General features: G+C 40.1%; 1 protein-coding gene and 1 pseudogene across 3 annotated transcripts in view; both read right to left on the bottom strand.

Annotated features, from left to right (window-relative positions):
• Positions 1 to 2596: 2596 nt before the first annotated feature.
• On the bottom strand, positions 2597 to 3733 carry LOC146617921 (N-acetyllactosaminide beta-1,3-N-acetylglucosaminyltransferase 3 pseudogene; annotated as a pseudogene).
• Positions 3734 to 11761: 8028 nt separating this feature from the next.
• Positions 11762 to 14127, bottom strand: part of LOC146617916 (N-acetyllactosaminide beta-1,3-N-acetylglucosaminyltransferase 3-like) — a 115815-nt gene continuing 113449 nt past the window's right edge. For all 3 annotated transcript variants that reach the window (XM_085372162.1, XM_085372161.1, XM_085372163.1), the window contains exon 3: positions 11762 to 13837. In XM_085372162.1, coding sequence (XP_085228288.1) covers positions 12685 to 13837 — 1153 coding nt within the window. In that variant the 3' untranslated portion in view covers positions 11762 to 12684. The remainder of the gene's footprint in view (positions 13838 to 14127) is intronic.

Below are 14127 nucleotides of genomic sequence, written 5' to 3'. Positions count from 1 at the left end.
CCGAGGAAGTGATCCCAGAGAGAAGTAAAGCAAGTGTGTAACTTCATCTCTGAATGTTTATAAAGCATTCCAGCGTTAAGCTTAACAACGGATATATGGAGCGACTGCCTCTCTCTCTCCCTCTGCTCATAGCTGGACTGGCCATCGGCCCACCGGGCAATGGTGATTTTTCGTTTTTATGGGCCGATGATTTTTTATTTTTTTCTGTTAACGGTATAAATAATGAAAGGTGGTGGATTGGTCAGATGCTGGCCAGTGTGTAAAAATAACTCAGTTGTTTGGGGGTGGCTATCACAGAGCTTCCACAGATTCAGTAACATTAGCAAGTGGTGGAGGACAGCAGGTGGATGAGGGAAAGGGGAGGCAGGAGGAGAGATGTCAGTAGTACAATCATCCAGCGACGAGAGGATCTGTGTTCCAGCCTCAAATAGTGCTCCCGGTGATGACAGGTGATTGTTGTCAGGTGTGTGTGTGGGCCAAGGGCGGGAGCCCACAGTGAGCTCCGCCCAGGCAGAGAGGGAGAGAACAGAAACAGCAAATGTAGCCTTGTGGGGCCGACCGGGCAGGCACGGAGACCATGACAGCGCCAGAAAGAGGAAACCAGCGGATGTCGTGTTAAACAACAGCTGCAAGTTTAAGCTTTATCAGCTGTTGTTAGAGTTTATTTAATATTAATTTCAAGTATCAGCTGATGTTTGCTGGAGCCACAGCTGTAAAGCTGCTGGTCATGATATCGGTTTGTATATCTGGTGAGAGGGAAACATGAAGATGAAACCAGGAGATGTCCTTACTGAATCATCAGAGCTGAACAGGTGATGGAGAAACAGGTTTACCTTTTAGGTGACTTGAATGAGTTAAAGGGAAGTTATGAACTGTTTCTGAGAGACAAATAACACCAGGATCCTTTTTTACGCTGACATCTGGTAACTGTGCAGGGGCGGGTCTAGCAAAGTTTTGCCAGGGGGCCAGGTAGGGCATTAACAGGGAAAGGGGGCCACAAAGAAATACGTTCTTATTCTCGTTTAAAATGTCTAGCTTTTAATAAATAATTATCTGAATCTTACACCCAAAGTTTTAATCTGATGTAAAATGTATAGAAGTCCATTACTGTATATAGTAACTATTAAGTCTAATATACCCTAGTAAGCTGTAGTACTTTTTCCTTTGGGAAGATACCATCTGTGCAGTCTGCAATTCTGTTGAAGAAAGATGTTGAATCTATTTAATTACTCTTGAAAAATAATTGATTTCTGTGCATTTGTTTTCACACTGCATCAAATTAAAGTTGATTATTTTGATTAAGCATCATGAGGTGGGGGTGGTTCCCTATTTTTTTTTTTTTTTTGGCTGGGAGTTTTAGAAGCCTATTAGTTAGGTTGCTTACTCTTTAAAATACCAGAATAGGAAGGATGGAGTAGGTTTAAGTTTTTTAGATTGATCAGTTTTGCTGAACTATTAAATATTTTGGGTGCAGTGTATTTTTTGCATACAGGTATAACAGAATAGCTTTAATGTTTGTTTGTTTGTTTTTTAACTTGAGTATGAACTTATACAAAAAGCAGCAAGATATTAAAAAAACAGTTATATTGATTAAAAAACTCACTATATCGGATTCATATCGGTATCGGCCGATATCCAAATTTATGATATCGGTATTGGACATAAAAAAGTGGTATCGTGCCATCTTTAATATGTATTAAGTATTATTTCAGAATAATTTGCACTTTTTGCTTTTGCCAGTGACTGAAGGAGAATGTAAGGCTGAAAAGCAGCTTGTTTAAGTTTTAGCTGTGTCTGAACGGGTTTGAAATATTACAGAAACTTAAGCTTAAAAATGTGCAGATTTTTTAATGCAATATTGTATTTTCTTCAGTGTACACTGTAATACACTGTGTTTTGCATTCCTGACTTGTATGAAATTCTTAAAGCTTATAGTCCAGTTACACACAGTGGTAGAAATAAAGTAAGTATATTTACATATAAGTATATTAATATAATTCAGAATTTCAAGACATGCTTGTTTTTTTTCAGTATTTTGATTTTATCTTAATTTCACCCCAATACATTTATGACTGACTGATACAATGATTAACCCAATACATTCAAACCAGTTTGACATGGGTCGACTTACACAGATGTCAGCTGTTAGACATTATTCTTAAAAGTGACTCTCTCTTACAAAACTTGTATTATTATATTCGTATTAGAAATAAACCACAACAAAGACTAGAGAGAAGTACCAAAAAGTACATACAAATTTGTTTTTCACAGTGTTCTCTCTATCTCTCATTACCTTTGACTCCATAGTTTTATCTTACCAAGCCTTTGACAGAATAATAGTGGGTAATAATTCTTCTGTGCTGTTACTCAACCATAATTGTGATAAAACTGCTTTTACTTATGTGTGAATGGGTAGTGTAAAGCGCTTTGGGGTCCTTCGGGACTAAGTAAAGCGCTATACAAATACAGGCCATTTACTTGCATCGAAATGCTACTTAAAATGTCTTTGAAGTTTTCACTTAAGCAAAGCACTACAGTTTTTCTGAGATGCTATAACAAACACAGTATTGACAAAAGTCAAAGAAAATATGAATCTTCAGCGATTGCTACTATCGCCACATTTTAGATTAGGATCGTGTATTTTATGCCACATAAAATACATCCTAGCCGGGAGAAATCTGTGTACTAGTAAAAAGTCTTTGTAATAACAGGGGTCATAAAGATCCACTTTATTTGATGGGATGTGCAATCCAGCAGTCTTGAAGCCCATGTGGGACACAGGACCAAGTCCTGCTTTGGCCAGACATATCCCCATGTAAACGTCATCAATGGGAAGAAGGTTAATGGATTTTGACATTTTGTATATGACCAAAGCTGTATAGTGAGACAGGAGGTAGCCTGCACCCCCACAGTAAGGAGGGTATGAGTCGGACTCATGCACCTGAACAGGAATATAGTACTTGCTGTTATTCCCTCTAATAGGCCCTTTTCCCTGGATAAGATGGCCAGTAAAGAGGTGCTGGCTTCCGTCATTGTCCTTGAGGCTTTGCAGATACTCGACCATGTTGTCTGTGTTGGCAAAGACGTCGTCATCACCATTCAACAGGAAGTGGGCATTGGGACAGTTCCTTTCCATCCATTCAAGAAAGAGTATCTGCTTCAATGTAAGGTTGTAAAATGTGTCACTGAAATCCCATTGGAGGATGTCGTTGTGCTCCTGTTGCTCCAGCTCCAGGAGTTTGTTCAGCCTTTCCTTCTCAAACCCGCTCTCTGTCGTTCCTGAGATGAAGATCCGTCGAATCCACACACCGTTGTGTAACCTCTCTTCACCCCACGTTTTGCGCAGCACCTCTCTGCGTTCATAGTTCCCCGGAGAGCTTTTAATGACCAGAAGAAGAAAGACTTCTCCAGATTTATCAGCTCCTCCACATTTGTCCGGAATGTCCAGTAGCATGGGGAAGTGGCGACAGTGGCGATAGTAGAGGAAATCTTTGATATGCTGAGGAAGTGTTTGGAATCCTGGGATGTTGGCGGTAGATGTGTTTTGTTGACATTTTGGCCACGAGGACATATGAGAGTTTTTCATAGGTGTCTTCTTTTGAACGCCTTTGCTTCTGGTAGTCACAGGTACAAAGTCAAACCCACGGTGGAAAAATCCAACCCTCCAAAGAAGGAAAATCAATAAAAAAAGAACTCCAGCTATCGGGAGATTTTTTGACTTTCTTATTCTCATCCTTTAAACTCTGCAAACCAAAACAGGAAGAACTCTAACAACAATAACAGCAAAAAAGGTACGCATCAAAACCATTAGGACAAGTAATTACTAAGGCACAGCCGAGGAACAAATCAGTTACTGATTCACCGACCTCATTTCAGTTTTCTCTAACTGTCAGGTTGATGAAAATAGATTCATCTTTTGCTATAATATCAACAGGTGACACATATATTTATATTTTTAAAATAATAACCACATTAACTCATACACACCTTAATACAGTGAGATGTGGTGAAATGTGATAATTGTCTGATTAGCTTCATCAAAATCCAGATTTAATCCAAGTTTCAATTTCCCAGGACAGGCATAGTATGTTGATCACTTGAGAATCCAAAATTCACAGTTTAGTTTTGCAGTTTCTGTATAGTTTAAATGTAAGCTAGTCACTTCCTAAAAAAGATTTTATTCTGTCTGCTGCCACACCTTAAACCTCATAGCTGCAAGAACGGATGTTTGTTCTTGCGCCCAAAGATATGAGGGTTGCACCGAGCCGACTAGGCGGTGCTTGCATTAACGTAGACAGGATGATAAAGAAATATATCTGCTCTGACGTTTTCAAATATTTTAATGGGATAGACTGTGCACTCCCACATTTAATAATATATGTATTTAAAAAGGGCTAGATTTACAGGTTTTAAGGTTCTGATAAACAGACAGAAAAGCACACTCTCCATGCTATTCACTCTTTCTCTTCACCATGGCCTCAGTACTCTTCTCTCTAGTTTTTATTTTTCTTACCCTCTCACTAACCGCAACTCTCCATCAAACACCCACATTTTTGAATGAAGTCTGAGGGGTTTATATCGCTGTCATATCTCGCGAAAAAGTTGGAATCACTTCATGAACCAGTCACGTGGTACAGCCGGGCAGCGAGGCTTCGGACGTCATCATTTTCAGCTCCTCCCATAAATGAAGCAAGCCTCGATACGCGCATCGCGGAAACGCCCCCTCAATTACTCGACACAAGCTTCGAAGCCTCGATACAGAACGTCACATCACTACTGACAGTGGTTTTTGGTTCAGATTAAAATGACTTTCAGAGCTTGTTTTGTTGCCATGTTTGTGTTTCCTTTATACCAATCTTCTTGCTCAACACTCTGAAATGGTTGAGTTGTAAAAATCGTGTGTGAAATTAGGACGCCAAACAAGACTGAATAGCAGAATAGCAGATTTCCTTACTTTTTGCGTTACGTTTATATGGACTGTTTTTCCACTGTAATAAAAAAAATGTTTCTAATGTTTTCACATTTGTGTCATTTAAAGCTGTTTGTGGAGCCAGTATGCAGGACTCAGAGGCAGAACTGAACTCAAAAGCAGCTTTATTGCTTAAAGGAAAACTACAGACTAGGAGACAAGGAGGAAACTGGGAACGGAAGTAATAATCAACTTAATAATCAACTAGGAGACTGAAACACGAGGCAGACATTCAACATGATGGAGGTTGCGACAAATGACAAGAGGAGACAGAGAGCTAAAATATACCCTGGGTAATCAGGGAGATGGAAAACACACAAGTGAACTAAATCCACCAATGAACCGAGGAAGGCAAAGCATAGCATAACACACAGGGGATAAGGGACTATCAAATTAAAAGAAGGAAACAAAAGCAGGGAGGGAGACCCAGACACAGGGAACAGATAAAGAAACTAATGAACTGAGAAGCTCTAGGAAAGAGAATATAATTTCTTAAATCCAAGAAAAATAGAACACACTGAAAATACTGGTTCAGAGGCCGAGGACCATGACAGTTTGATTAATCCATTTCCACATTTTAGTTATTTCATGAGCATTAGAGGAGAATATATAGATCAAGATCCAGTATGGCAGAATAGGTGTAACATTGCTTGTGCAATCGTAAGATAAAGAAACTACATTGTTTCTTTAATTTAAGGTTTTAAATATGATAATAAAACTCAGTACAACACAACTGGTTCCAACCAGATTCTCCTCCTCAAATGAACAACAGTGTAAGACATATTACACAAAGACTTCTGGAGCAGTGTCCTTTGGAGAGACGAGGCCAAAGTGGAAATGTTTGGACATAATGGACAACACCACTTTGGACAAAACCAGCACATCAACACAAACACCTCTTACCACCTGTCAGCACAGGGGTGGGGAGGTGATGATTAGGGCTTGCTTTCCAGCCACAGGACCTGGGCACCTTGCAGACACTGAGGTGAACATGAACTCCTTTATACCAAGGTATTTTAGAGTCAAATGTGAGGCCCTCTGTCTGATAACAAGAGCTTGATTGAAATTGTGTTGTGCAACATCACAGTGATCCTAAGCAAATCAATAACCACATGTCTGAAAAACAAAAATCAAGGCATTGCAATGATTCAGTCAAAGTCTAGCTGAACCATTGCAACACCATGCACTTCAAGTCGACTGAATTGTTGTGGCGGGAACTTAACAAATGCTGCAAATCTCAAGCTTTTGTAAAATCATATTATCTTGCAAAGAATAAAGAGGCCCTTTTATCTTTATTCTTTAAAGGTAAACGAGGAAGAAGATAATAGAAGGAAATAGAAAATGCAATCTAATTTTACTAGAGACCTCATTTATCCAATCACAAATATTTTCATGATGCACTTTATTCTATGCGTGGGTGACTTATCTGACTTTTACACGAGGCACTTAGTTGTACTCTGAACCAACAACCAGTCTACTAATCTACAGTTGCACAATATATACTATGTACTCAGGAGGATTGTGTTTCAGGAAGTAGACTGGTGTTATACTGATCAGACCAGCGTTTCCTGACTACATATCATTGTCTCAAAGAGCAAGATAATGAACTCCAACGTGCAAGTATAGTGGCGATAGAAAAAAAAAACATTGTACAAAGGAGTATGTGTGACGGGGCGTGGTCAGCTGCCAGGCCCCCCTCATGGGTTTAGTACCGATGATGAGTGAGGCTTCCTCCTGACATACAAACACTCCAATTCAAGGAGTTCAAATGGTTTATGTTCCAGTTGCCTTTTGATGTTTTGATTATGTTTTGATTATTGTACAGTGTGTCCTGGGCCCTGTTTCAGGAAGCCGGTTTAGAAAACTCAGAGTTAAAAATGATACGCAGGGTTGAGTAACCCCGAACTGTCCAACTCGGAATATTCGGTTTCAGAAAGGCTGATAACAATTAGTTCAATCAACGCGGAGTTGCTTTAACCCCAAGTGAAGCGCGCGGACGAGGATACATAAAGCCCTGATAAGCGGAGCACAGATTAAGCGAGTCACCATGGAGACGGAGGGAAAGAAGGCGCGGTCAATGTATTTCACAGCGCTTGAGGCCGAAATTCTGATGGCAGCATATGCCGATAACATGCAAATTTCTCAGAAAAAAAGTAACACAGCCACAGCTGCAAAACAAAGGGAGCATGCATGGCAAAACATAGCCGACAGAGTCAATGCGTGAGTGTTAATATAAACATTGATCTAGGGATTTCCACCCATTTAACACGTTATTTTATCATATGTTATTTTATTTGTTATTTTATTTTGTGATGTGATGTGAGCGCAGGTGCAACCCAACAGGCCCCAAACGTGCCTGGCAGCAAGTAAAAATGAAATATAAAAATATAGTCCAAACAGGTGAGGTGTAATTGTATTATGAGCCATAGTGCTTGGTCTGTTTGTCCCATGTAAATCAATTGCAGTTAGAGGCTACATTAATTTTCTTTCTGTAAGCACTTATTGAAATTATCTGAGCACATTACAAGTACATATTTGCTTACTCTGTATGCTCAAATGTGGCCCGTTATAGCCAACAGAAAAAAAGCGGAGGCCCGAAAAACAGGTGGGGGTCCTCCACCACTACCACTCACAGAGGCTGAGCAGTTGGCCCTCAGCCAAAACAGTGGGCGCCCTGTGGCCGAAGGCATCTCTGCGGGGACATCCTCTGAGTCAATAACCCCGCAAGACACATGTGCCTACATAGGGGGTAAATTCAAAATAATACATGATGTGCATACATCCTTTCTTCACAGTCACCTTTGCAGTGCTGCTCATTCATTTGATAAACTCTTTACCATAATGGATTATTTTGTAGTGAAGTTATTTTCCTACTGATTTTGCCTTCCCTCAGTCTTGGTTGTCTTTGAGAGCATAATGACAATGAAGTGTAAGGTGATTGGTATGTTTGTTAATTGCCATTTGGTCCCTTGTAAGTTTAAGTGACCTGTATAAACCTCATATTCTATCAGTTGATGGTGGTGGTGTACTGCATCTGGTGCAGCCTCCTGTTGAGCCAGACCAACATGCAGTTGTGAGTAATACTCCACAGATTATATGAGTTTACAGTAGAACAGCAATGTTGTTTATTTCTTTACTACAGGAAAATAATGAAGAAACATTGACAGCTGTTACAGAGGAGGAAGCAACAGAGACACTTTATGAGGTTTACATCTTTTAATACTTTGTGTACAGGAAACACAGGCGACCAATAAAGCCAGTTGAACAAAAAATCTGTTTATTCTTCTTTCAACATGTTGAGGTGATGGGTCAAAGGAAATGATTGTGACATATGGTGTCTCTGACTGCGCTTCCATCTTGTATGTCCGTGGGAGGGTCAGGATGTTCATGGTTTGGATCACTGCTGATGTTTGGTTCAGAAGGACAGTGTTCTCCTCTAATTGTGGCAATGTTGTGAAGAATCACACATGCCACAATAATGTCACATGCCCTTTCTGGGGTGACCCTGAGTCTTTGCAGGCACTGGAACCGGGCCTTAAGCATTCCGATAGTCATTTCAATTCTGGCTCTTGTCCTGCAATTAGCCAGATTATATCGCTGCTGTGGGCCCGGTTCAGGGTCAGGGTAAGGGGTAAGCAAATAGGGTAAACATGGATACCCCCTATCACCAAGCAAGTAGCCAGTGAACTCTCCTAAGACAGAAGGATACACTTCAGTTCAAATGTCCCTGAAGCAATTGGTCTTTATATATTTTAAAGTATTCTCAACTCACCATGTCCAAATTTTGTGCTCAGTGTACATTCACGGAATATTTGTGAGTCATGGACAGAGCCTGGCCACTTGGCTTCCACATTTGTGATAATGTTGGCAGCATCACATATGATCTTCACAGTGCAGAGAACACAAATTAGCATCCATTACTATAATGAAATAATTTGTTAGTTTGAAATGCTACAGGGAACTATGTACCTGCACATTAATGCTGTGGAAAGACTTCCTGTTCACATAGTCTCCTTCATTTACTGAAGGAGCAATGATTGGAATGTGAGTGCCATCTGTACAGCCAATCACGCCTGGGAACCGTGAAAATAAATGTAAAATTTAAGTAGTAGTCCAAGTAGCACCACATCATAAATTAAGTTTTGGTCATCCTGATACCTGCAATTTTGTGGCATCCCTCTTTGATAAATCTTGTGGGTCTATGACCGGGGAACACAAACGAGTACAGGAGACGTTTCAGTGCAACTGTAACATTCCTGACTGCCCGACAGACGGTAGCCTTGGAAACGTGCTCAGCGTCACCAATATTATACAGAAAGCTCCCGTTTGCAAAAAACCGAAGTGCAATACAAATAATATGTACAGAACTGAGAGGATGTCCACGATGTGTCACATGCGTAATATATGGCCTGAGGATGTTATCCAAATAACTTATAGATTGTGCTGAGAAACGGTAACGTTCACACAGAAAATCATCAGGAAATGATAAAATGTCCAAACGCGCTCTGATCACTCTCTCCCGGCGGAGAGCTCTGCGGAGAATTTGGGCTTCACGATCTACTGGCTCTTCAAGGAAGGGGCACGCCATGTCTGACACTTCCTACTGTCAGGTTTCCGACAAAGGGGCGGAGACAGTCAGGGTTAGTTGTAGTAAACCTGCTAGGGGGCAGGTTAGCTTCACGGAGTGTGTCGTCATAGTGACTCACTGAGGCTTCATCTGAACTCGCTTTGTGAAACCGAAAACCCAGAGTTTTCGTTAACTCAGGGTATACTTACTCAGTTTTTCCACTAAACCGGCTTCCTGAAACAGGGCCCTGCACTCGAAGCCACAGATAACCTGGAATCAAATGAATTTTCAAAATGCTACCTCTCCATTTTCTCAGAGCAAACAAATTTATCTGATACAGTGACTTCAACACTGACTAATAAAGGAGCCACCCCATATTTAAATAGAAAAGATGTCCTGGAGGTGGAGTCACCTAGCAAACCCTCATCAACACTGTGGCAAGTGAAGCTCTCGCTGTTGCACAGACAGCTGATGCATGTTTTACTTCTATGCATGAAACAGTTGGGAAATGCTGCTCATGTTCTTACTTTCTGCAGGAAGAAGTTCGAATGCACACATTCAGATCATAGCAGAACTGATAAAATACAAGTCTGAAAAGATGCTGATGGGACACAGCGTGTGACTGGAGTGCTGTGTGACAAATTGTGGTTTCTTCGTACCTCGCAAGTCAAATGTTAGATCTCGGAAGTGACGGAAGTTAAAAAAATAATTTTAAAAAAGGGTTTGTTTTGCTTCTTAGCAAGTATGACTATTTGGGCATTCAAAAATGGCTGATGTGGTGCATTTTTGCCTTTGGAACATGCTAAAGAGTTCTTGTTAATGATACACACTTTAACACTTTTTCCAGACAATTGACTTTTATACAACTTGCTATTTTCTGGTACATGAGATTTGGAGGGGCAGCAAACAGGCAGGCAGTTATCCAACAAGGAAGTCCTTGTCCATGCTGTCATTTCCATAGAGTGTTTGAATCAGATTAGCAATACCAGCTATCCTCTTCAGTCTACCCGAGAAAATGCAAGTAACTATTTGAACAGTTATTAAAGTAACCTATTTGCCATTAAAGACATCCTTAAATACCAAACACTGATTGGGCAATGCAAAGCAGGTGCTGAGTTAAAGACCGAAAAAAGGGCACAGTAACCGCCGGCCCACCTCTTCCCCTGAGAGGGGAAAAAAACAAGCCTTGTAGGCGTTGCTTTCAGTTAGCGTTGCTTTGTCTGTTATGTTGGCTTTCATCCTCCCTTAATTTAATTCTTAACATCTTTTAAAAAACCTAACGAATTTAAAACGGACCCAAACAGTCTCCTCACATTCCTCCACCTGGTGTTAAGTAAGGTTAGAATTATATAACAATTTTTTTTACAGACATGAACAAAATCCAAGGCAGCTTATAAATATTTATCCCAATGTTTATTACAAAATAATCCTCCAAAATGTCTTGCGCAGGTACACCCAAACAAAAAAGGTCCAAGGACATTATGCGTACATCTTATTTAAAACGATTGTGTACTGCCAGTGTATGCAGTTCACAGTTACCATTTAAAGCTGTTTAACCGTACAACATATAGCCCCTTACTTAGCAGCATTAAACCCAAACAGATTTGAACATTTGTGCATATATTCGATTCAGCATACTGAATCTGCAACAACAGATATTGATTCTTAATGAAACAGTGATCCTGCATTGGATTGCCTACTGGCAACTACTTGTAACGGCTTTTACCGACACCCAGTTGTTATGTTCTGCAACACTGATGTAAGGCACAAATCCCTTTGTGTAACAGAAATATTGAGGCTGAAACAAACAAAATAAAGAAGGCTTAACAGAACAAAGAGGATTAAGAATATAAAATATATATATATATATTACACCTTTTATTCTTAAGAAACCCTGAGAAATTATTTTGGATGATATCTGCGGCAACACAAGCGTCAGATCTAGAGCTGGGCATTGTTCAGAAGTTTACAGGTACAATTAAACTGCAGTGTAAAATTTACCAAATGTAGAACTTAAAATATCAAACCAACTCAAACATGAGTTCAATCGTTCTTTTTAGGTGATGAATTGCATTGTTATTTGTCCTGTTTTATTTAATGTATGTATTTATTTTTGGAGAAGTCTCAGTATATTTTAAGCACTTTGTAACTTTGTGCAGAAAAACAATACATAAATAAAATGTTTTCATATCATTGCTGTATTTTATTGTAAATAAATACCCAGCTCTTATAACCAATTTAACCCGCAAAATGTACTTTCCTCCATACAATCGTAGCATGAAAAGACCCATACAGATGAACCATAGTACTCTGCAATGCTTTACATTTGAATTGGTTGATTATATGTCATCTGTTCATGATTTTCACACTGGCTGGCACGCGACATACAGAAAAACTCCAACAGAAAGTATGAATTAAATATTACAATCAGCTCTTAAAATTCACATTTGATTTACAGGCAGCTAACATTAACTTGGTAACTCTCCTTACACCTGGCTCATTTTCTACGTGATGGAAATTCAGTAAATTATGCAATATAGAGCCAACTTTTCAATTCTTGGCCATTTTTCATGTCCTTAATCTCAGGACAAGGTAGCTAACACACGGCTGCACTCTAGCTGGCAGCTTTTGTCTACTAAAACATGGCCTTTATTAGTCTGTATCAGCTGTAGCTATGCTGAACTTTATGTGATACTAAAATATAGAAAATCAGACCCAATGACCTTAAATGTGGACTCATTTTCCAATGAGAATTCTCAAAATGAGGCGTAACTTTACACTTGATGGCTACTTAAAATTCACATTCATTCTTTCTGTGCAGTAAGTGGGCATTTCAAGCAAAAGAAAAATCTAGCAATCCAACCAGTATAGTACCTATTAAGTAATATTAGACAATCTGGTAAAGAAAGGTACAAGATTTGGTGAGACAAAGACAAAATATAATGCATTGTATTGTAACGCAACAGCCAGTCCTGCCTGTTCAAATGTTGTCAACTCATTTAAGGTATGTGCCAGTCCCTTCTGTCCAGCAAAAGTTTTTTCTCTTTACAGTATGTGAAACAAACACTTACATGTTCATTTGAGCTGGAAGCAGGAGGAACCGGAACATCACTAAGCTCTATTATTGCCTAGAAGTTAAAGTTTGGTGCTACAAATGTTTTTGGCTGGAGAGACCACATCTTAGATTTGGATCATGTACTCTGTGCCACATTAGATACATCTGAGCTGGAAGGAATCTGTGCACAAGTAAAACCTCTTTATAAAAGCAAGGATGGTATTGGTCTAAACTGTGGGATGGAACGTGTTGTCCTGCTGTCTTGACGCCCATGTGAGAAGTGGGGCCAAGTCCTGCCTTGGCCAGACACATCCCCATGTAAACATCATCAATGGGAAGAATGGTAATAGACTGGGACATATTGTAAATGACTGAAGCTGTATAGCCAGAGAGGAGGAAGCCCCCGCCACCACAATAAGGAGGGTATGAGTTTGACTCCTGCACCTGAACAGGAATATAGTACTTGCTGTTTGGTGATCTAATAGGGCCAACATTTTGGATCAGATGGCCAGTAAAGAGGTGCTGGCTTCCATCATTGTCCTTGAGGCTTTGCAGATACTCGACCATGTTGTCTGTGTTGGCAAAGACGTCGTCATCACCATTCAACAGGAAGTGAGCATTGGGACAGTTCCTTTCCATCCATTCAAGGAAGAGTATCTGTTTCAATGTAAGGTTGTAAAATGTGTCACTGAAATCCCATTGGAGGATGTCGTTGTGCTCCTGTTGCTCCAGCTCCAGGAGTTTGTTCAGCCTTTCCTTCTCAAACCCGCTCTCTGTCGTTCCTGAGATGAAGATCCGTCGAATCCACACACCGTTGTGTAACCTCTCTTCACCCCACGTTTTGCGCAGCACCTCTCTGCGTTCATAGTTCCCCGGAGAGCTTTTAATGACCAGAAGAAGAAAGACTTCTCCAGATTTATCAGCTCCTCCACATTTGTCCAGAACATCCAGTAGCATGGGGAAGTGGCGACAGTGGCGATAGTAGAGGAAATCCTTGATAGAATTAGGCAAAGAGTTGAACTCAGCGATGTTGGCAGCAGATGTTTTTTGTTGACATTTTGGCCATGAGAATACATATGTGCTGTTTTTGGTGTTTTGCGTCAGTCGGCTGTGGTCCTCTCTAACATCTACGTGGAAACTTATAGTTTTATGGTCAACAAAATCTTTGCAAAGGTGAAGGAGCAAAAGCCCGAGTGCTACCACCATCAATACATTTCTTGCCCTGGTGGTTTTCATCTTCAAAACTCTGTAGCGATAAGACAAAAGACAGAGATTAATTAAGATCAGAATGAAACTAGACTAACTTATTGAGGAAGTTATTGATTAGAAGCAAGTACAAGCATGCAGTGAACACAAAGATGTGAGCCAAAGCCTTATAGTAGTCTTATGCACTACTTGTGCAGTGCATAAGACCCTCGCATTCTTCTTGAAAGTTCCTTTAGGGTGATGTGGTTAAACCCGCAACTGTAGCATACATTGCACTGACAAGGGCATAACTTGCAGGGAACTTGCAATTTGTTTTGTCAGAGTATTGCT

This window comes from Diplotaxodon limnothrissa, linkage group LG15, assembly GCF_057381915.1.
Source record: "Diplotaxodon limnothrissa isolate DT_005_m linkage group LG15, D_limnothrissa_male_GT1.1, whole genome shotgun sequence".
In the NCBI taxonomy this organism is placed as follows: domain Eukaryota; kingdom Metazoa; phylum Chordata; class Actinopteri; order Cichliformes; family Cichlidae; genus Diplotaxodon; species Diplotaxodon limnothrissa.
This window is presented reverse-complemented; position numbering and strand designations above follow the sequence as displayed.